The sequence below is a fragment of the Schistocerca americana genome, chromosome 10 (assembly GCF_021461395.2).
Source record: "Schistocerca americana isolate TAMUIC-IGC-003095 chromosome 10, iqSchAmer2.1, whole genome shotgun sequence".
Taxonomy (NCBI): domain Eukaryota; kingdom Metazoa; phylum Arthropoda; class Insecta; order Orthoptera; family Acrididae; genus Schistocerca; species Schistocerca americana.
This window is the reverse complement of record NC_060128.1, coordinates 155044174-155068359: the sequence shown is the minus strand read 5'-3', so window position 1 is coordinate 155068359 and position 24186 is coordinate 155044174. Positions and strand designations below refer to the sequence as shown.

Sequence of the window (24186 nt, the reverse complement as noted above, 5' to 3'; positions counted from 1 at the left end):
CACTTTCTCCCGGGTGAAAATACACTTTTTCCGTGTTAAGTGACAGTATACTTTTTCTCGGCACTTATCAATCCTTCTATGGTTTATGGTTTTATACACCGGCGTAGAATTTCCCGGCACTTCAGAAGATGAAACTCAGGGGAAAAAACACGTTTTGGAAAGATCTTTGATGTGCAGCAACATATACACTGCATATTTCCGTGTTACGAAGGTATAGATTCGAATTCCACCAAACACCGCATGTTACTTTCCGAAGCATTAAAATCGACATTGTGACGCGCTTTGTAAGCCAGTCACAGCTCATGTTGCCTGATCTCGCCAGCTGATGACAGCATTTGACACGTGAAGTAGTCAGCCAGTAGCAAGATCACTCTTAAGTAGCACAAACACACAGATAAGAAAAATTAGTAGCTTAAATTAATGTACAAATGTTGCTACAAGAAAAGAAAAGCTATCACATATAATATTGGTCTCTAAGATTAATAAGCTGCAAGAGAAGCTAAGCTTCCACATATATTGTTGATCTTTTTTGCGCATCATACATCACGTAAACGTGCCAGTAAAATTTTTTAATAACGACGTAAATGTCTGATCTTCTGGGCTCGAAATTCTTCATATGGTCGTCCCCAAAGAGTTGATTTTTAAATGAGAGTCAAACGCTCTGTGATTTAAGAAATTCATCGTACACTCTCTCACATAGTTTATCTTACATAAAAGGAAAGTTACTTTGAAAGTAACACTTTTCAAAGCAATATTTGCAATATTTTTCCGTGACCTATTAGAAAGGTACGTTTCAGCAGTTGCCAGAGAGCGCCAGATAACAGGCGTCACTGCACTTGCGCAGCTACGATAACGCAGGAAGCCCGCATGTTCGTACATCTGAAACATTAAAAGATCTTGCATTAAAACGAATCTAATGTAAAAAACTGTCACGTCACGCTCATTGGAGTCAATTTGTTGTTAAGAAGCACTGCACAGTCTTCCTAAAGCCTTTGACACACTTTGCTGCTGGCAGACGCTTGTATGAGCACTGTGTTTTGTTGTTGTATATGTCGCATTTTCTTTGCGACTTAAGTTTTATTTTAGTTTTTTTCTCTCGTTCATGTTTTGTTGCTGCAGTATTATTCTGCAGAAGCGGGATACAGTAAATTTTTTTGTTAGAGTATTGGTTCTTACCAGTCAAAATCACAAAAATTTAACTGAAAACTAAAACAATGGTCCGCAGCTCGTGGTCGTGCGGTAGCGTTCTCGCTTCCCACGCCCGGGTTCCCGGGCTCGATTCCCGGCGGGGTCAGGGATTTTCTCTGCCTCGTGATGACTGGGTGTTGTGTGCTGTCCTTAGGTTAGTTAGGTTTAAGTAGTTCTAAGTTCTAGGGGACTGATGACCATAGATGTTAAGTCCCTTAGTGCTCAGAGCCATTTGAACCATTTGAACTAAAACAATGAAAAATTACCGTAACACAAAAAGATTCCCGGGTTTTTCCCGGTTTTCTCCCGAATGAAAAAAATCCCGGGTTTTTCCCGGATCTCCCGGTTGTCCCGGGTCGTAGACACCCTGCAGCTACATTTTACATTGCACATTTTACCTTCTTGCTTGTTAGATTCCCATATTTGCCACCGTGCTTCTGTTAACCTAACTTTTATGCACTAGATGACATACTTCATTAACTGATTGAGCCATTAATTAAGATTTTGCATAATTTAGAATAATTTTCAATATCGGGCTTGTATACTCAATTAAGCTGTTCTCAGTGCAGATGCACAAAGTCATTGGACGACTTTTCTAAATACCACACATTTTGTAAACCAAAATTTTAATCAATACTTATAGTCCATTCTGAGTAGCAAAATTTAACCTAGCAATTTTTCAAATGATTGTGAAATTTCTGAAATAACAATTTGTTCATACACCCGTCTTTATGTAGTCAGATATCACCCGAGCACAGACCTGGACAAGCTAACAAGAGTCTAACAATTACGTCGAGTACACTCTCGGTATTTGCTCACACAATACTTGTTTGCTAGTTGTTCATAAAAATACCAAACTTGTACTGTCAATGTTTAAAAACTTAAAAGTGATTTCTGTAAGTAAGTTACGGAATATTTGGCTGAAATGTGTTGTGGTAGGTAGGAGGCTTCGACTGCCATTGTCAACTGAATGAGCTATTGTTAAATTTTGTGACTTTTATTAACAACTGAACTACTTGCAGTGTGCTTTTATCCGGTAGATTACTACAAGACAGTGTGTAAATTGTGATGTTTAGCATAAAAATGAACTGTGTTCTGTGCCACAGTTAAATATTTTGTTAGTAACATGTTAGGAGTACTACTGATTTTCATTAATTTGGGCTTCAGTAATTTTACAAATTATCTGAGAAATTCTGCCACCAGACTCTTGGTTGTTTGTCAGCACCAACCTGATCGTAAGTGTTAATAATTTCACGAAGTTGAGGAACTGGTCATTGTCTAAATAATAGATCCTTTGAGGAATGTTTGAAAAAGTTAAACCAAAATTGTGATGTGTGCACATTTTTTTGGCAATCATCAAATACGAAATAAGATTTTCACCTTCAAGACAACAGAGTGATGTGCTACCGAGGATGCGGCAGAGATTACAGAAAATCTGGTTAGTGGCTTACAGTGTTCTTTCTTGCTCTGTTTGCCGGCCAGAGTGGCCGTGCGGTTCTAGGCGCTACAGTCTGGAACCGAGCGACTGCTAAGGTCGCAGGTTCGAATCCTGCCTCAGGCATGGATGTGTGTGATGTCCTTAGGTTAGTTAGGTTTAAGTAGTTCTAAGTTCTAGGGGACTGATGACCTCAGAAGTTAAGTCCCATAGTGCTCAGAGCAATTTGAACCATTTTCTTGCTCTGTTTTTAAGTAAATTTCAAATAGTGCCAGATGTATGTTGCAACCCAAGTGTCTGTCAAATACATCATAAAGTTTTTTGAAACTTAAGTTGTAATTAAAGAATGTTTCTTTTAAGTGGCTTATTCTACCTAGAGGTAACTGGTTAGGTAAAAAAATATTTATATTATAAATAAAACACAGCAGTGTTTGCACAACTTTAAAAACTAATTAAAACAGTGCAAGGAAGCCTTAGTAGTGAACTACAGAGCTTCTACCTCTACTTATATACTCCGCTAGCCACCAAGGGGTGTGTGGCAGAGGGCACAATTCGTGCCAAAGTCATATTCCCCCCCCCCCCCCCCCCCCCATTCCACTCGCGGATTGCATGAGGGAAAAACGACTGTCTGAATGCTTCAGTATGGGCTCTAATTTCCCTTATCTTTGAATGGTGATCATTGCGTGATTTGAAAGTTGGTGGTAATAATATATGCTCTACATCCTTGGCGAAGATCGGATTTCAGAATTTAGTGAATAGTCCCTTCCGTTTAGCGCATCGTCTATGTGTATCCCCCTTCAAACTTTCTAAGAGATTTGTAACGCTCTCGTGATGGCTAAATGTACGTCACGAATCTTACCGATCTTCTTTGGACCTTTTCAATCTCTTGAATGAGACCCAAGTGATAAGGGTCCCACACAGACGAGCAATACTCTAAGACTGGACGAAATAATGTAAGCAATTTCCTTTGTTGAAGGACTGCATTGCTTCAGGATTCTACCAATAAACCACAATCTAGATTTCACTTTGTCTATTACTTGCGTAATATGATCATTCCATTTGAGATCATTCCCAATAGTCACATGCAGATACTTGACGGATGTTACCGCTTCCAAAGACTGGGCATTTATTTTGTACTCTTACATTAATGGGGATTTTTGCCTTTTTATACGCAGTAAGTTACACTTACTAATATTGAGAGATAACTGCCAGTCATCATTACACCATGCATTTATTTTCTGCAAATCCTCATTGATTTGTTTACAACTTTCGTGTGATACTACTTTCCTGTAGACTACAGCATCGTCAGTAAACAGTCTAATGCCACTGTCAATACCACCAACCAGTTCGTTTATGTAAAAAACAGCGGACCTATTATGCTGCCCTGGGGCACATCTGAAGTTACGCTTGTTTCTGTTGAAGTCACCCTATTCAGGACGACATACTGCTCTCTGTCTGTTAGAAAACTTTCTATCCAACTGCATATGTCATCAGATAGACCGTAAGTGCTCACTTTTTGGAGCAAGCGACAGTGCGGAACTGAGTTGAACTGAGCTTCATGTAGCAGACGATCTAATGTAATGCTGTCACAATGTTCTCACAATAAAAGAACAATGAAGTTGGATAAAGGTTGAATTTGCCAGAGGACATGTAGCACAACAGTAACATCAAGAAGAGGCTTGCATGCAATCTGCATTGCCTTGCAGAATGTTGGCAAGGTATGTATGCACGAGGTACAACAAAATATGAGACACATTTGTCAGTCAGGTCATCGCTGTGTCAGTGAGAAAGGAGTGTCTGCTCTCACCATGTTACTGGACAGAGATCAACACCAAATGTTTTGTGAGCTGGTCCGAGTGACAGGATTAGTGGATATGACTGTGCTTCATATACTGAAGGAATGCCAGGACAGGAGAAAAACTGTGGGTTCTGCTCAGTTTGATGGAAATGCAGAAATAGCTATGACACGATGATGGTCATACCCATTTGCAACACTATGAATGCTAAGGAGAAGCTTTCTTATGCTGTATCATTATGCTGAATCAGACATCAGCCAAATGATGTGAGACACATCTGAAATGGCAATCAAATGAATGATGTCATTACGGGTCACTATGACAACTACAAAGTGTACAACTTTGCTTCCGCCGTTTGCCGATGGGTGGCGACAACGGTCAGTAGTGGTCGAAAGAAACAGATCACAGACGTTAGGCAGTTAGATTGGACCTCAGTCAACATAACATAAATGTCAGTTTACGAGCCTAACTCTCGTCATTTGTGGGAGGTGTTACTGTTTTGTTTCAATATGAAGAAAACAGTGTCTGAGTCTCAGCGAATGCTCTCAAGTATGTATGGTAACGACATTATTAGTGAAAGAACATGTCGTGAGTGGTTTCAACACTTCAAGAACGGTGATTTTAATATCGTAGAGCAGCATAGTGGTGGAAGAGAGAATGTTTTCGAAGATGCAGAATTGGAAATATAGCTGAGTGAACACTCATGTCAAACTCAAGAAGAATTGGCACGATTAGTGGGAGTGACACAGCAAGTCATTTCAAAAAGTCTCAAGGCTGTGAACATGATTCAGAAAGAAGGAACTTGGGTCCCGTGTGAGCTGAAATCAGAAAATGTTGAACGGCATTTGTGTGTTTGTGAGCAGTTGATTCAGAGAAAAAATGGAAGGGATTTCTGCATCGCATTGTGACCGGGTATGAAAAATGGCTTCATTATGATAACCCTAAATGCAAAAAATCACGGGGATATTCCAGCTGTGCATTTGGTGAGACCAGCTCGGCATTGTGTACTATGAGATGTTAAAACCAAGTGAAACAATCACAGGTGCTTGTTATTGAACGCAATTAATGCGTTTGAGCAGAGCATTAAAAGACGAATGGCTGCAATAGAGCGAGAGGCACGATAAAGTGATTTTGCAGCACGACAATGCTCGACCCCACATTGCAAAAGAGGTCCAATCGTACTTGGAAACGTTAAAATGGGAAGTCCTACCCCACACGCCATATTCTCCAGACATTGCTCACTCTGACTATCACCTGTTTAGATCAACGGCGCATGGCCTGGCTGACCAACACTTCCGGTCTCATGAAGAAGACACAAAGTGGATCGATTTGTGGGTCGCTACAAAAGATGAACAACTTTTTCGATGCGGGATTCGTACACTGCCCAAAATATGTGAGAAAGTAGTGGCCAGTGATGGAAAATACTTTGAATGATACATGTGTAACCAATTTGTTTCATTAAAGCCTCAAATATTGGGGAAAAAAATGGCGAAAGCTAAGTTGTACACCTTGTAAAAGATCATCAAAACCGCAGCAATGTGAAAGTTACAGTGATTCTCATGTGTGGCTGTGATGGTGTTATCCTAATACGTACCATTCCCTGTCAGTCGACATTTACATCCATATTCTGCAAGCCACTATATGGTTTAATGGAAGGGGGGGGGGGACCCCTGTATCACTAAAAGTTATTTTCTTTCTTATTACATTCACAAAGGGAGCGAGAACAAAACAACTGTCTTTATGCCTCCGTAGGGGCCCTAGTTCCTCTTACCTTATCTTCATAGTCCTTACGCAAAATGTACATTGGCGGCAGGAGCATCATTCTGCTGTCAGCTGCAAATGCATGTTCTCCAAATTTCTTCAACAGTGCTTCGCAAAAACATCATCTTCCCTCTGTGGATTCCTATTTGAGTTTGTGAAGCATCTCCATACCACTCATGTGTTGATCGAATCTAGAGGTAATATGGTAATTCTAGCAGCACCCTTCTTAACCACATCCATATCATCCTCTAATCTGACATGGTGGGGACCCAAACCATTAGAGCAGAACTCAGGAATGGGCCACACAAGTGTTCTGTATGCCATCTCCTTTATAGATGAGCTACACCTTCCTACAATTCTCCCAATAAACCAAAGTCAAACATTAGTCTTCTCTACCATCATCCTTATGTGCCCATTCCATTTCATACTGCTCTTCAATGTTCTCTCTATACGTTTAGTCAACACGATCTTGTCAAGCTGCACACCACTAATACTGTATTAGAACATTACAGGATTACTTTTCCTACTCATCTGTATTAGCTTACATTTTTCTACATTTAGAGCAAGCCGCCACTCATCATACCAAATAGAAATTCTAAGCCATCCTGTATATTTCTACACCCACTCAACAATGATACTTTTCTGTACGTTACAGTGTCATCAGCAGTCACTGATGCACTGTATTACTGCTTATTTTTGGAACACAATCCCTGACCAGCTTTGAGAAAATAGTGGTGATATTTTCTGCAGAACCCACCCATAATTTTGCAGGACAATGCTTGTGCGCATACAGCACACATTGTGACCAATTTCTTCTGTCGATGCGGCTAGGAAGTGCTGCATCTACCAAGCCCCCAAAACTAAAGCCCTTGTTGACTGACATGATACTACTATTAAGAAAGGAAGCAGTTTGTACCATTTGCTTCAGATTGTTATATGCATTGCTTCAGATGTGTTATACCCAAATCTGGTGACTACTCTGAAGGACAGTAAAACATTGAAACATGTTTTTATTCTGTATCATTTGAAAATACACACATCAAAAAGGTTTTGCATCACCTTGATTCCAAATGTTCCGGAACCTGTACTGAAAATTGGAATAGAGATCAACATAAATATCATTTCAGCCCTTTTCACTGGTCATGAAAACCATACATTGCATGTTGTACTACCATACAGTGCGACCTTCAGAGATGGTGGTCCAGATTGCTGTACACAACGGTACCTCTAATACCCAATAGCACGTCCTCTTGCATTGATGCATGCCTGTATTCGTCATGGCATACTATTCACTAGTTCATCAAGGCCTGTGGTCCAGATTGTCCCACTCCTCAACGGCGATTCAAGGTAGATCCCTCAGAGAGGTTCGTGGGCCACATCATCCATAAATAGCCCTTTCAAATCCATCCCAGGCATGTTTGATAGGGTTCATGTCTGGAGAACATGCTGGCCACTCTAGTCGAGCAATGTTGTTATCCTGAAGGAAGTCATTCACAAGATGTGCAAGATAGGGGGGCGAGTTGTCGTCCATGAAGACTAATACCTCACCAATATGCTGCCGATATGGTTGCACTATCAGTCGGAGGAAGGCATTCATGTATCGGATAGCCATTACAGTGCCTTCCATGACCACCAGCGGCGTGTCGGCCCCACATAATGCCACCCAAAAACAGCGGGGAACCTCCACCTTGCTGCACTCACTGGACAGTGTGTCTAAGGCATTCAGCCCAACTGGGTTGCCTCCAAACACATCTCCAACAATTGTCTGGTTGAAAGCATATGCAACACTCATCCGTGAAGAGAACATGACGCCAATCCTGAACAGTCCATTCGGTATGTTGTTCGGTCCATCTGTACCGCGCTGCATGGTGTCGTGGTCGCAAAGATGGACCTCGCCATGGACGTTGGGAGTGAAGTTGCGCATCATGCAGCCTATTGCACACAGTTTGAGTCATAATACAATAATCCAAATGTAGCGATCATCCACTGCAGTAGTAGCCCTTGGGCGTCATGAGTGAGGCATGTCATCGATAGTTCCTGTCTCACTGTCTCTCCGCCATGTCTGCACAACATCTCTTTGGTTCACTCTGAGATGCCTGGATACTTCTCTTGCTGAGAGCCCTTCCTGGCACAATGTAACAATGCGGACACAATCAAACCGTGGTATTAACCATCTAGGCATGGTTGATCTACAGACAACAGGACCCGTGTACCTCCTTCCCGGTGGAATGACTGGAACTGATCGGCTGTCGGACCCCCTCCGTCTAATAGGCACTGCTCATGGAAGGTTGTTTACATCTTTGGGCAAGTTTAGTGACATCTCTGAACAGTCAAAGGGACTGTGTCTGTGATAAAATATCCACAGCCAACATCTTCAGCAGTCCTGGGAACTGAGGTGATGCAAAACTTTTTTGATGTGTGTAAACAATTGCCCCTATTAAAATTTGAATCTTCATATAGCAATGTGCCCTGTACAAATGGGAATGGACTGGAGTCAGCAGATAGTAAGAATCAGACATACCTACATTGTGGACGATGTAGCGCGCCATGCGCACCACCTCTGTGTGAGGTGGCGGGCCAGTGCCCATCACCTGCTGCTGGTAGAGCGTAGCGTACTGCTGGTACTTCTCCGCAGCGTACGCATGCCCGTCCCACGGCTTGCCAGGGTAGCCGTAGTACTTGTCAGCAGAAGCCACCGTCACCAGGGTGGCCATCAGCAGGCAGCATGCCGTGTGGGCTGCCATTGTCTGGAAAAGCAACCGCCTTATGAAACGAGGCACAGATATCTTAGCTAAAAATTTAGATTCCTATACTACAATGGAGAGTACAGCGTGCATCATCTCAAAAGGCAGACAAACTTTGAACTGTTCTGTGCATGCCACTCCACTAACCATCTGCAGGTAATGAAATGTATGACAGTATCTCAAATATAAACAAGATTTTTCTTTCTCACTGTCTACAAGTTGATAGGACTGGGCCCATGTTTCTGGTATGCTTTGTAGGGGTGCACTAGAAGTGGGGAGAGCTAGCCCCTCCACACTTCCAACCTGTTCATCAATAGAGCTCATGATGCACCCCTTTATTGCACAATGCATAATTATGAAATTTCTTGCTCGTGAAGGTGTTCAGGTGATGGAAATCTTTCAGAGATTGACTGCACAGTTCAGAGACAAAACATTGTCAAGGACTCATGTGTTTGCCTGGCATAAAGAATTCAATGAAGAATGAAATGAGTAGAAAATCAGGAACACCTTTACCATCCTCAGGCCAGTATAATGGACGGAACGTTTACACGATTTGAGACATATTTGAAGAAGGTTGATTGGCGAGTGTGTCCGCAACTGCAGAACAGGCCCGAAAAAGTTACGGGAGCTATTGAGTGATGATCACAAACGCCAAAGTCCCGTAAAGTTTGTGCCAGATGTGTCCCTTGCATTATAATCAGAGATCTGAAGTTGAGACATTTGGAGATCTGTCAGAGGCTTACAGCAAGTCTGCGAAGGAAGGTGATGCATTTTTGAGTTGGGTCATCATCTGGGATAAATGCTGTTTGACCACTTCACTCCTGAATCAAAACAAGCCAGTATGAAGTGGAAGAGGAAAGGGCAGACAGCCGGAGTGAAAGCCAAGACTCGGCTGTCAATTGGCGAGGTATTTTGCTCATTGATTTTTTGCATGTGCTATGGACGGAATGGACAGTGTCTTGAAAGGAAGATATAAGATGAACATCAACAAAAGCAAAACGAGGATAATGGAATGTAGTCAAATTAAGTCGAGTGATGCTGAGGGAATTAGATTAGGAAATGAGACACTTAAAGTAGCAAAGGAGTTTTGCTATTTAGGGGGTAAAATAACTGATGATGGTCGAAGTAGAGAGGATATAAAATGTAGACTGGCAATGGCAAGGAAAGCGTTTCTGAAGAAGAGAAATTTGTTAACATCGAGTATAGATTTAAGTGTCAGGAAGTCGTTTCTGAAAGTGTTTGTTTGGAGTGTAGCCATGTATGGAAGTGAAACATGGATGATAACTAGTTTTGACAAGAAGAGAATAGAAGCTTTCGAAATGTGGTGCTACAGGAGAATGCTGAAGATACGGTGGGTAGATCACGTAACTAATGAGGAGGTATTGAATAGGATTGGGGAGAAGAGAAGTTTGTGGCACAACTTGACTAGAAGAAGGGATCGGTTGGTAGGACATGTTTTGAGGCATCAAGGGATCACAAATTTAGCATTGGAGGGCACCGTGGAGGGTGAAAATCGTAGAGGGAGACCAAGAGATGAATACACTAAGCAGATTCAGAAGGATGTAGGTTGCGGTAGGTACTGGGAGATGAAGAAGCTTGCACGGGATAGAGTAGCATGGAGAGCTGTATCAAACCAGTCTCAGGACTGAAGACCACAACAACAACAACATGCACAATCAATGCTGTTGAACCTGGTTAAGGCTGCATTTCGCCAAAAAAGACAAAACTAACCAATTGAGAGGCCACAATCCTCCATGACAATGCCAAGCTCCATACTGCAGCTCTAACGCTCTCCAAACTATAGGAAATTAACTGGACTCAACTCAATCAACCTTCCTGCAGCCCAGACCTATCACCCTGCAATTTTTGTCTCTTTTGGCCACTTAAAGAAGCTCTGGGATGCCAACAATTTGAAGATGAATAGGGCAGGAGGGATTCATGTACAATTGGCTCCTGACACAACCATCTCCATTCTATGATGTTGGGATAAAGAACCTTCCTTCTTGTTATGAAAAACATATTTCTAAAGGAGTAAAGTAGCAGAAAAATAAATTATATTTGCCTGTTACTTTTCACTAATTTTTTTTTAATAAAATTACATTTATATTTGATTCATCTTCAGAATCTCCTTGATATGTGAGCAATGCTGGATAGTAACAACTGCTTTTCTATGCAGACAGCTTTGTTAGCACACTTCATTGCTATCTGCAGCAACACACTTTAAGGTGGTTCCGCCTCCTCTCCCCTTTTGTTTGTTCATTTGTTCACTCATTCGTTCATTGCTGTTTCACAGATCCCATCAGAATGGAAACCTTCAGGGGCGTCTAACGAATCAAGGTGGACATTACAATATCACAAAGACACCATAAAAACTTAATATGTCTACTGTATTAACAATAAGCTATCACTACGCTGCTTAATGCTGTTCATACTAATGCCATCTAAATTTAATCAAATAAATTAGTAAGAATCTGCTATTCTGGACAAAAATGAGCTGGCTCCTCAATTTTACTACACAGCTGTTGTTTAGCTGCTATTAGTAGCTTATTATTTACTTGGCTATAAAGAAACTGTATAGCACAAATAACTCATCTAAAGCAACATGGAGAGGGAAGGTCTGAAAGGAGAAAGATCACTGGAGTGACATTTATTGACCTCTCATCAGCTTACATAATGGCAGCCTGAGATAAAGTGCTACAACACACTGTAAACATTGCACTAAACTTGTGCCACTTCTCTTTTGATGCAAGCCAGAAATCACACTAATATTATGCCATTCTCTTTGAATGCTTGCTAGTATGCAAATAAAACAGATGAAGACCACGTTTTGTTGAGCTCTCGTTGCGGTAACTAAAATCCAGTGTCGACAGCTGAAATGCTGGTCAGCCGCACCACTATCAACTCACACAAGGGATGCAGCTGTCTGTTTTTTATTGTGAATGCTCTGATGCAACTTCATCCATTCTGGCATTATGAGTGTTTTGTTTCACGCACCACCAAGTCACTACTTTTCTTTTAAAGTGTATGTCACATGTAGTGCACTGACTGGCAATTTGCTGTCTCTGGGTCAATTCCCACTCCTACCACAATTTTTTCTTCTTTTGTTATCCTCATAATATTAACAATTAATTATATGCACCTGTAGTCTAGGAGTAACATCTTTGATCAGTAATCTAAACGTCTTCAGTCCTGGGTTCAAAGCTGCCACCACTTAAATTTTGGATAATGATCAGCATAGGTGGCCAAAGACTGCCAGCATAAGGTCATCCATATTCTGCCAACAGCCTTGTCAAAAAGGGTGGAGGAGTGGACAGAAATTCAAAGCACTCTCTTGCCCTGGGGTTGGGAAACTGACCCTAAAGACAAGAGAATCAGCAATTGTCAATGGCATGAGCATGCAGAAGGCAATGAAGACCGCTGCATTAAAGACACACAATGTGTATCCACAGGACATCTGGCCTGTAATTGGAAAAGTGTCATGATGCTCTCTCCATTGCAAAAGATTCCGCAATAGCCCCCAAATCTGATCTCGAAGAGGGGATTGCCAAGGGGGAGGTGACCATGAGAAAAAGACTGAATACCGAACGTAGGGGCAGGGAATGTCAGGAGTTTGAATGTGGTAGGGAAGCTTAAAAATCTGAAGAGGGAAATGCAAAGGCTAATCTAAATACAGTGGGGTCGGTGAAGTGAAATGGAAAGAAGAGATGGGTACTGGGTAATATCAACAGCAGCAGAAAATGGTGTAACAGGAGAAAGCTTTGTTCTGAATAGGGAGGTAGAACAGAGATTATGTTACTGTGAAAATTTCAGTGATATGGTTGTTCTCATCAGAATTGACAGCAAACCAACACCGACAACGATAGTTCAGGTATACATGCTGACTTTGCAAACCAAAGATGAAGAGACAGAGACAGTATGTGAAGATACTGAACGGGTACCTCATTACATAATGTGAGATGAAAATCTAATAGTCATGGTGACTGGAATGTGGTATAGGTGAAGGAATAAAAGAAAGGATTACAGGAGAATATGAGCTTGATACTAGAAATGAGAGAGGAGAAAGACTAGCCTAATTGAGTTCTGTAGTAAGTTCCAACAATTAATAGCGAAAAACCTGTTCAACAATCACAACAGGAGGAGTTATATTGGAAAAGGCCGGGTGATACGGGAAGATTTCAGATTACATCATAGTCAGGTAAGGATTCCGAAATCAGATATTGAATTGTAAGGCATACCAGGAGCAGATATAGAGTCAGATCACAATTTAATAGTGATAAAGAGCAGGCTGAAGTTTAAGAAACTATTCAGGAAGAATCACTATACAAAGAAGTACTAAGGAATGAAGAGATACGCTTTAAGTTCTCTATGGCTATACGTACTGTAATAAGGAATATCTCAGTGGGCAGTTTAGTTGAAGAGAAATGGACATCTCTGAAATGGGTAATCACATAAATTGGCAAAAGACATGGATACAAGCAATGTAACTGTAAAGGAACCACGGGTAACAGAAGAAATACTTCAGTCGATCGATGAAAGGAGGAGGAACAAAAATGTTCAAGGAAATTCAGGAATACAGAAACACAAGTCGCTGAGGAATGAAATAAATAGAAAGTGCAGGTAAGCTAAGGCAAAATAGCTGCATGAAAAACGTGAAGAAATCGAAAAAGAAATTGTTGTTGGAAGGACTGACTCAGCATACAGGAAAGTCAAAACAATCTTCAGTGACATTAAAATCAAGGATGGTAATATTAAAAGTGCAACAGGAATTCCAACTGTGAAATGCAGAGGAGGTAGCAGATAAGTGAAAAGAGCCTCTGTGAGGGGGAGAACTTGTCTGATGACGTGAAAGAAGAAGAAACAGGAATCAATTTATAAGAGAGGGGATCCAGCATTAGAATCAGAATTTAAAAGAGCTTTGGAAGACTTAATATCAAATAAGATAGAAGGGATAGATAACATTCTACCATGAAGCCGAAACAAAAAGGCTATTCATTGTGGTGTGTAACATGTAAAAGAGTCTGGAAGTATACCACCTGACTTTCGGAAAAACATCATCCACACAATTCACAAGATTGGAAGAGCTCGCAAATGCAAGAGTTATCGCACAACCAGCTTAACAGCTCATGCATTGAAGTTGCTGACAAAAATAATATGCAGAAGAATGGAAAACAGAATTGAGGATGTGTTAGATGACGATCAGTTTGGATTTAGGAAACATAAAGGCACCAGACAGGCAATTGCAACATTGTGGTTCATAATTGAAGCAAGACTAAAGAAAAATCAAGACATGTTCCGACCTGGAAAAAGCATTTGACGGTGTCAAATGGTGCAAGATGTTAGAAATTCTGAGGAAAAAGGAGGTAAACTATAGAGAAAGCCAGAATTTCTTTGGGTTTTGTGAAGTATCATTTAATAATATTCTGCTACGGTAGTTGAAGGCATTATGCATTGCTCTCTTGACAGCCAAGCGCATTTCATTCAATATCTCTCTATTTATAGCTCAACACTTTGTTTTACACCTATTATGCAAAAGTTTTGGTTTTTGTTGAAGTTTCGTCACAGTTACTGTTTACCATGGGGGTTCCCTCCCATTACGAACTGCTCTACTGGGTACACATTATTCAGTGCTTGGTCAACCACGTTTCTTTTTTTTTTTTTTTTTTTTTTTCCCCTCTACAAACTCCTATACTGTGCTGAAAGTTTTGATTTTTTATCTAGCTTACTGAATTCATACAGCTTTCTACTTATTTTAGTTGTGCTTTATACTTTGGTAATCATTGTTGCCACGACTGTGTCATGATCACTGGTACCAGTTTTGATATGGACTTCTTCAGAGGTATCAGGTCTATTTGTTGCAATTAGATCCAATATATTTCCATCATGATTGGGGTTCCAAACTGTCTGAGGTGTTTTTCAAAGAAGGTATTTAGTAATGTTTCAGAGGCTGTCTTCTTCACCCACCAGTAAACAAACTGTAATTTTCCCAATTGCTTGTTGGATGATTAAAGTTTCCACTGATGATTGCATTATGATTGGGGAACTTGCGTACAATCAAACTGAGGTTCTCTCTAAAATTTTTGGTTACGTTAGGAGATGAGTCTGGTGGTTGACAGGAGGATCCATCCCTGATACTGAATCTTGCCGAAACAATCTCACATGCAGCTTCAATTTCTATCTCGATAGATTTGAGTTTCTTGTCTGCTGCAAAAAATACTCCACCATCATCTTCCATTTGCCTATCCTTCAATATGCACAGAAATTTTCCCCAGAAATCTCACTGCTTTCAGAGAGAGTTCTGTACCTAGTACCATGTGAGCTTCACTGCTTCACATAGTCTCAGTAGTGAGTAAAGCAGGTGGTAGACTTCAGTTTCTTAGTAGAACACAGTGGAAGTGCAGTCATGCTACAAAGGAGCTTGCTTACAAATCATTTGTGTGACCAGTTCTAGAATACTGCTCAAGTGTGTCGTACCCGTACCATATAAGACTAACAGAGGATATTTTGAGTAATCAGTCCTCTGACAGATTTGATGCAGGCTGCCACAAATACCTCTCCTACGCCAGTCTCTTCATTTCAGAGTAGCACTTGCAACCTATGTCCTCCATTATTTTCTGGATGCATTCCAATCTCTGTTTTCCTCTGCAGTTTTTACCCTCTACAGCTTGCTCTAGCACCATGGAAGTTATTCTCTGATGTCTTAACAGACTTTCTACCATCCTGCCCCTTCTGCTTGTCAGTGTTTTCCATATATTCCTTTCCTCACCAATTCTGTGCAGAACATCTTCATTTCTTAACTTATCAATGCACCTAATCTTCAATATTCTTCTATAGCACCATATCTCAAATACTTCGAGTCTCTATTGTTCCATTTTTCCCACAGTCCATGTTTCACTGCCTCACAACACAGTGCTCCTAATGTACATTTTCAGAAATTTCTTGCTCAAATTAAGGCCTACATTTGATACTAGTAGACTTCTCTTGGGCAGCAATGCCAGTGCTAGTCTCTTTTTTATGTCCTCCTTGCTCCGTCCATCATGGGTTATTTTGCTGACTTGTCTACTTCATGACCACCAATCCCGATGTTTAATTTCTCACTGTTCTCATTTCTGCTACTTCTCATTACTTTCATCTTTCTTAGATTTACTCTCAATTCATACTTTGTACTCATTAGACTGTTCATTCCATTCAGCAAATCATGTAATTTTTCTTCATTTTCACTGAGGATAACAATGTCATCAGCTAACCTTATCATTTCTATCCTTTCACATTGAATTTTAATTCCACTCTTGAATCTACATTTTATTTCCATCATTGCTCCTTTGATGTATAGACTGCACAGTAGGGGCAAAAGACTACATCCCTGTCTTACACTCTTTTTAATCCAAGCACTTAATACTTGGTCTTTCACTCTTATTATTCCCCCTTGGTTATTGGTACATATTGCATATCAACCGTCTTTCCCTATAGTTTACCTCTTTTTTTCCTCAGAATTTCTAACATCTTGCTCCATTTGACATTCTCAAACATTTTTTCCATGTCAATGTCTTTATTTTTCTTTGATCTTGCTTCCATCATCAATCACAACATCAGAATTGCCTCACTGGTACCTTTAACTTTCCTTCAGCCAAACTGATCACCGTCTAACACATCCTCAACTCTCTTTTCCGTTCTTCTGCATATTAGTCTTGTCAGCAACTTGGACGAATGAGCTGTTAATCTGATAGTGCGATACTCATTGCATTTGTCAGCTCCTGCAATCTTGTGAATTGTGTGGATGGTATATTGCCAGACACTCTTACATCCTACACACCAATGTGAACAGTCTTTTTGTTGCTACTTCTCCAAATATTTTCAGAAATTCTAATGGAATGTTATCTATCCCCTCTGCCTTGTTTGATTTCAAGTCTCCCAGAGTTCTTTTAAACTCTGATTCTAATTCTGGATCCCCTGTCTCTTCTAAATCGACTCCTGTTTCCTCTTCTTTCATGTCCTCAGATAAGTCCTCCCCCTCACAGAGGCCTTTAGTGTATTCTTTCCACCTATCCGCTTGCTCCTCTGCACTTAATAGCGGTATTCCCATTGCACTCTTAATGTTATTACCATTGCTTTTAGTTTCAGGGAAGGTTGTTTTGAGTTTCCTATATGCTGGGTCAATCCTCCCAACAATCATTTCGTTTTCTATTTCTTCACTTTTTCATGCAGCCGTTTCAGCTTAGCTTCCCTGCACATTTTATTTATTTCATCCCTAAATATTTTTGTACTTTTCCTTCATAGATCAACTGAAGTACTTTTGTTACCCATGGTTTCTTCACCGTTACCTTCTTTGTTCCTACGGTTTTCTTCCCAACTTCTGTGACTGCCCTTTCTAGAGATGCCCATTCCTCTTTAACTGAACTGCCTACAGATGTATTCCTTATCACAGTATCTATAGCCTCAGAGAACTTCAGGCATACTTCTTCATTCCTTAGTAATTACATATCCAACTTCCTTGCACACTAATTCGTTCTGACTAATCTCTGAATCTTCAACCTACTCTTCGTTATGACTAAATTGTGATCCGAGTCTATATCTGCTCCTGGGTACGCCTTATAATCCAATACTTGATTTTGCAATCTCTGCCTCACCATGATGTAATCTAACTTAAATCCTCCTTTACCTCCTGGTCTTTTCCACGTATACCTCCTCCTCTTGTGATTCTTGAACAGAGTATTTGGTATTACTTCGTGAAATTTATTGCAGAACTCAATCTTTCTCCTCTCTCATTCCTGGTACCAAGCCCATCTCCTCCAGTAAACCTTTCTTCTACTACTTCCCCTACAAGCGCATTTCAATCCCCCATGACTATTAGATTTTCATCTCCATTTACATATTGAATTACCTGTTCAATATCCTCATATACTTTTCTATATCTTCATCTTCAGTTTGCGACGTCGGCATGTATACCTGAGCTATAGGTGGTGCTGGTTTGCCATCGACTCTGATGAGAACAACTATCACTGAACTGTTCACAGTAACACACTTTCTGACCTATCTTCCTGTTCATAATGAATCCTACTCCCATATCATTTTCTGTCACTGTTGATATTACCTTGCACACCTCACTGCCCCCACTAAATCTAGATTGAGCCTTTGCATTTCCTTTTTCCATACCATGTTCAAACTTCTGGCATTCCAAGCCCTAATGCATAGAATGTTATCCTTTTTTTGGCTATTCAATCTTTTTCTCATGGTCCCCTCTTCCTTGTCAGTCCCCTCCTGGAGATCTGGAACCTTTTGGCAATGGAGAGACCATCATGACTCTTTTTCAATTACGAACCACATGTCCTGTGGATGAACATTATGTGCCTTTAATGCAGTGGTCTTCATTGCTTTCTTCATCCTCATGCCATTGATCATTGCGGATTCTTTTGCCTTTAGGGGCAGTTTCCCACCCCAAGGGTAAGAGAGTGCCTTTAACCTCTGCCGATTCCTCCGTCCTCTTTGACAAGGCTGCTGGCTGAATGAGGTGTGGCTTCGTATGCTAGAAGTCTTCGGCTACCATTGCTAACAATTTTTATTCAAAATCCAAGTTAAATCTAGCGGTAGGTACAAAACGTCATCCAATATTGTACTGAATGCTTTCACAGAAAATTATTTCGAACAATTAGTTCCGAAGCCTACTCAAAGTGTAACTGATTTCAAAAACATACTTGACCTATTAGCAACAACTAATCCTGAACAAATAGAGGGAATATGACAGATTCAGGGATTAGTGACACACGGCAGTTGTAGCAAGACTGAATACACTAAATGGGTCAGAACACTCTTGCACAAGAAACGAAAAAGAATGCCAAATTTAAAGGAACCCAAAATCCACAAGATTGGCGAAATTTTACAGGAACTCAAAGTTGAGCAGAAACTTTGATGCGAGATGCTTTTAATAGTTTCCAGAAAAAATCTCTGTCTCAAAATTTGGCAGAAAGCCCAAAGAGATTCTGGTCATATTTAAAGTACACCAGTGGCAAGATGCAACCAATATCTTTGCTGTGCGATAACATTGATTATGACATGCCACCAAAGCATATTTACTAAGCACGGTTTTCCGAAACTCGTTCACCAAAGAGGACAAAGTAAATATTCCAGAATTCGAATCTAGAACAACTGGCAACATGAATATCTTGGACATAGATATCCTTAGTGCAGTGAAGCAGCCTAAAACACTTCTGATACAGATTGCATACCAGTCAGGTCCCTTTCAGAATACACTAACACAATAGCTCCATATCCAGTAACGATATACAACTGCTTGCTCATGGAAAGATCTGTACCTAAAGACTAGAAAGTTGAAAAGTCACACCAATACCCAAGAAAGGAAACAGGAGTAATTCACTGAACTACAGACCCATATCACTGATGCTGATTTGCAATAGGGTTTTGAAACATATTATGTATTCAAACATACTGAATTATCTCGAAGAAAACGATTTATTGACTAATAGCACAGATTCATGAAAAACCGTTCTTATGAAACACAAGTAGCTCTCTGTTATCATGAAGGTACGAGTGCTATTGACTGGTGTTGTCAAATTAATATCGAATAATTGGTGTTAAAACTTGTGTATAGAGATAAGAATCAAAATGAAGACATAGAGAGAATGGGTAGAGAAACAAGTCTACAAAACACTCATACCAGAAGACGGGAGCATCCAGGTAACTGACCATCTGCTAGCCACCAATGGCTAACCTAGCTCTGGACAGAGCAGCAGAAAAGGAGTGAATATGTAGTGCAAAAAAATGATTGAAATATGCAAAACAGAATGATGTCAGGTGTGGCAGGCAGAAAGAGATGAAGATTAGCTCAAAGCAGAGATGGGGCAATAACCTCAGCTCTTCATTTTGTGCATGCCACTGACACAGGTATAAACCCAAACGAGTTTTATTTCAGAAGCTATTATTTTTGTATGCGAAATATAAGCTTCAGGGGTTGGGAGAGTCAAAATTCTAGAATGTAAAAAAAACACTTTCTTAGATATCTGAGATCAAACTTTTGAATTACTACCCTGATACTTCACACAAATGGACTAACTATACCTTGTGAATATCATGCTGTATAGATTGGATATTTTAAAACCAATTCTTCTTTGCAATGTTCCACAAAAAGCTAATACATAAGGCAGCAAACATTAAAACTTGACTAGCACAAAATTAGGAGTGACTTGCAAAAACAGTATTCAGAGAGAATTCATAAAAGAATAATGCTAACATTGGTACCAAACAAAGGCCATAAGATATATAAATGAAAGCAACAAAACGTTTAAGTACCATATCCTAATTCCTTGAAGTCAAAGTGCTTTATGTTTAAATCATTTTTTACCTAAGATCCTATAAAGTATTTGAAAATCAATGTTTCTTTATTTCTTCATTCAACTGTACTATCAGCTAATTATGGCGTGTGACGATTAACAAGTGCACCAAGCTCAAAGCTTCCTCTTAATTTCACAGCCACTGCAACAGCACGGTTGTGTAAACAAACTAACACATGCTCTGCCTCATTCTCTATGTAACTATTACAAGTATATAGTGTTAATGGTGAAGCAATTAACAAATATATATCCCTCTTGATAATAAATAAGTCACGTAGGAATGAAATGAGGACTTTGCTGCTTTACTCGATGTTCGTTACAGCTTCCAGTGTGGAGAGTCTTTGCCCAAATATTGTATTTTAAGTGGGATATATTTGTTACTTTCTACACCATTAGTACAGTATGCACTTAGAATCTTTACGTTGTTGGTTTAACTTATTTTGAGTGATGCAGTGTATGTGATGCATACTTTATACCTACATTGGTCTCATGACTGAAGTGTAGATAGAGCTCTAATCTTTGAAGCATTTGGTAATGACCACATGCCTGAAACAAGCTATCAGTCCACAAGTGCATGTTGAAATAAAAGGGACACTTTATTTCAATAATATTAAACAGCTCAATGTGATAAAATGCTTAAATAAGCTATTAGTCTGCAAGTGAATACTGAAATAAAATGAAACCTCCATTCTAAAAATTTTAAACAGCTCAACGTGATAAAACAGTTTTGACCTTCAAAACTGTTTACCCAAGTATCACAGACACATTCTGTAACAGTACAGGAGAAACATTTTTTGACAGAAAAACTAGAATAAGCTTTGGAAAAAAGTTCTAAAGTGTTTTACTGTCTCAGTCACTCACTAGCTCTGCAGTATGAAAGTTTTAATCACAGAGAATGAGTTGATGGTTCAAACTGAGGTATAAGCAGGCAAGATGCGAATGCTAGTTTCACTACTGAAGTGGAGTAGAATTTGTTCAAGGAACCTGATTTATAGACAACTGTGGTATTCTTCAAGAGGTAAGTATAGGCCTATACCTCACACAAGAATTAATCTCATACAATACTGGTAAATTTAGAGTAAAATAATTAATAACAATAATAACAAATACAAATACCTGGCATGAAACCAAGAAGAGGGAAACTGAAATTTGAAGATGGGACTGACAGAACCAGTGGAGCCTGTTAAACTTACTTTTTCAAAACACATATTTAAATATTTTTTTTGCATTTTTCTGTTGATAAGTACAGATTTCCATAATACATTTGAATTAGCACCATTTAATCACCTGACAACCAACTTTTGCAGCCCTAAATATTCCTTTTCCCTAAATTAGTTTTCTCCAAATTGATATCCCATATGACATTAAGGATTTAAAATAGACAGACCTCAGCATGTCACTGGTGCTGACTGAACATTCTACTCACTCAGATGCTGCAAGAACTTCCCATCTAGTTTAAGGCTTCTGCACCAATAATCATGCCACTGTTAGATAACTGAATGTCAGTACAAACAGAACAGAAAAATGCAGTGGCCTTGGATGACGCAATTAGCAAGTTGCTGAAGGAATTCTACTGCAGATATCTGGAAGAGCACCAATTTACAGTTACAAGGTGATATGGCTGTATAAGCTTGATTTCTGGTAAATCCAGCAGCGGATCCCAATTCCCATGTCAAGCTAAGAAACTGAGGATAAGATGCAGAACAGATTATTTACAGGACTATAAAACATAACTTGGGATACTAGCTTAGTGTAATAGGAAGATGAAATTAATGAGGCTACATACTGCAGCGAGATGGAGCCTGCACACATGCTAACTGGCTTACCTCAGTTCAAAAGTATTAAAGAACGATTAAAGATTTGAAGTAAAGACGTGAGATGAAACTACTTTCTGTGAATGGGATCAGCCCGAGAGTAGCCCTTACCAAATATTTAACTGTTATACCTATAATGATTCTTAAGTTCGTGGGCTACTCAAAAAAATGGTAGTTTTCGATATTCGTGATGAGATGCAATAGATTTTCGGAGTGGCGATACAACGAAAGGGGAAAAAATTGGCCAAATTGTATTTAGAAGCGCAATAACATTATATCATAATCAAAACTTTTCAATAGCCTATCTGTTAAATCTTTTCTCAAGCCTGTCATGATATGCCATGTGAGCCTTATCCACAAGTAAACGTAAATATAAATATTTCAGCAAGATCATCATTCTGTTAACTTTTTGCGTAAAGGTAATATTGAACTGACAGATTTCTTACTTCTCTCGGTACTCGACTCAAATACATGGAATTTTTTTAAAAGACGACGAATGCGAAAAATCTGTAATTTATGTATAGTCACATATTCGTTGGACATCGGCTATGTCCACTTGCGCGGTTTTGTCAACAAATCATGCTTTCATTTGACTGCTTGAACAATGCAACAATCGTTGACCCTCGGAAATGTACTCACTTTCTACTGAGCTGTTCCAGTACGGTCAACTTTCCTCTCCGAAACTCGCGCTAGGAATGCTATCACACTGCGTAAACAGCTCGAACAAAGACGCTCACTAGCCAAGTGCGTCAGTAGTGGGGGATCTCAGCATTCTCGGCGCAAATAAAAAAAACTCAACAGCTGATTCAGGAGGCTCGCCTTGGCAGCCATTGCTACTGTATTTTTGCGCGCTCGATCTGAATTAGAAGCTGTAAAGCCTACACGAGTACTTGGAGAACGCCATTGTTGGTTGTCATAAGTAGTTCCACTGCACCAGGTTTCCTTTTCTTTTAACATTTGTGTCTTATTCTTCATTGATGAAAGACTTTTTTTCTGTTCCTTAAGCTACATAATTCATTTGTGTAAGGTTTACATTCTATAGGTTTAGAAGCTGCTTCATAACTTGATAGGACGGATGAATCAATCGAGATTTGGTATATACACTCCCACATTGTATATACCGACATTACTTAGAATCATACAATTAAGAAACTGCTGAGTTATCTTGAGACAAATGGTCTGCACCGGAGTGACTCGACAGAAACAAATGTAAACCGTGAGTCTGAATCCCAAGGTTGTATGAGACAGCAAAATTCTCGATCGGTTAATGAGCCCTTTCAAACCTCCCACATGGATTTATGCGTGCTTGGACAGTAGCATAGCTAATTTTACTAGAGATATGTGTGATGTCAGACTTGTTAGTGATGCACTAGTAGACCACGAACCCTTAATTTTAACATTCTGCTGTGATCTGCAGTCAGATGCATCAGCCAGAATCAAGCCTAATGCTACATGGATAAGAGGCCAGAAAGCTGATGTTAGCTAGGACTTTGTACAGGACAACAACCTGGTAAGGTTGCTGGGGATACAGTGTTTGATCATTTGTTGAGAACGATCACTGAAGTATGGTACTCTTGTTCACCATTAATTAAAATTAGACCTAAGTATAAACAGAAAAAGCAGCAGCTCAATAGTATACAGATGAGCTGGCTCATATTAGGAAAGATATGCTCAGACTGTACAGAACATATAAAAATTCTTGTAAACAAGAGTCTGACCTGGATGACACCTAATATAGAGCTTATTTACAATGTAAAAAGAACTACAAAGACAAAATTACCCCAGGAAAAAAACTAGCATGTGAACATTACATGAATGTGCTCCCAACAAATGTAAAGGAGCTTGGGATATAATCAGAGAAGAAAAGTCCCAAAACCACACACAAGATGCAGCACTGGACCATGAGGAAGTAAATGATTATGGTACTTTATAACTTCTGTGAGCAAGCTGAAAGACAAAATTAAACAAAATGGCACTTATGCTTTAGATCTTTTTGGTGCTGAGCCACCTAAGGGGTATGCCTTCCACTGGAATGCAGTCACACCCAAAGATATTATAAAAGCTTGTCAGGATTCTCAAACTCCAGAAGTATGGACTGTTATTGGG

General features: G+C 39.8%; 1 protein-coding gene across 3 annotated transcripts in view; it reads right to left on the bottom strand.

The window, feature by feature from the left end:
- LOC124552633 (protein CREG1) overlaps positions 1–22875 on the bottom strand; it is a 53511-nt gene extending 30636 nt beyond the window's left edge. The window contains exons 1-2 of one of the 3 annotated variants that reach the window (XM_047126959.1): positions 22720–22875; positions 8702–8927 (exon numbers count right to left, since the gene is read on the bottom strand). In XM_047126959.1, coding sequence (XP_046982915.1) covers positions 8702–8924 — 223 coding nt within the window. In that variant the 5' untranslated portion in view covers positions 8925–8927; positions 22720–22875. Of the gene's footprint in view, positions 1–8701; positions 8928–21692; positions 21834–22526; positions 22569–22719 lie in introns of those variants that run through there. The other 2 variants (XM_047126958.1, XM_047126960.1) reach the window with 2 other exon arrangements.
- Positions 22876–24186: the final 1311 nt, after the last annotated feature.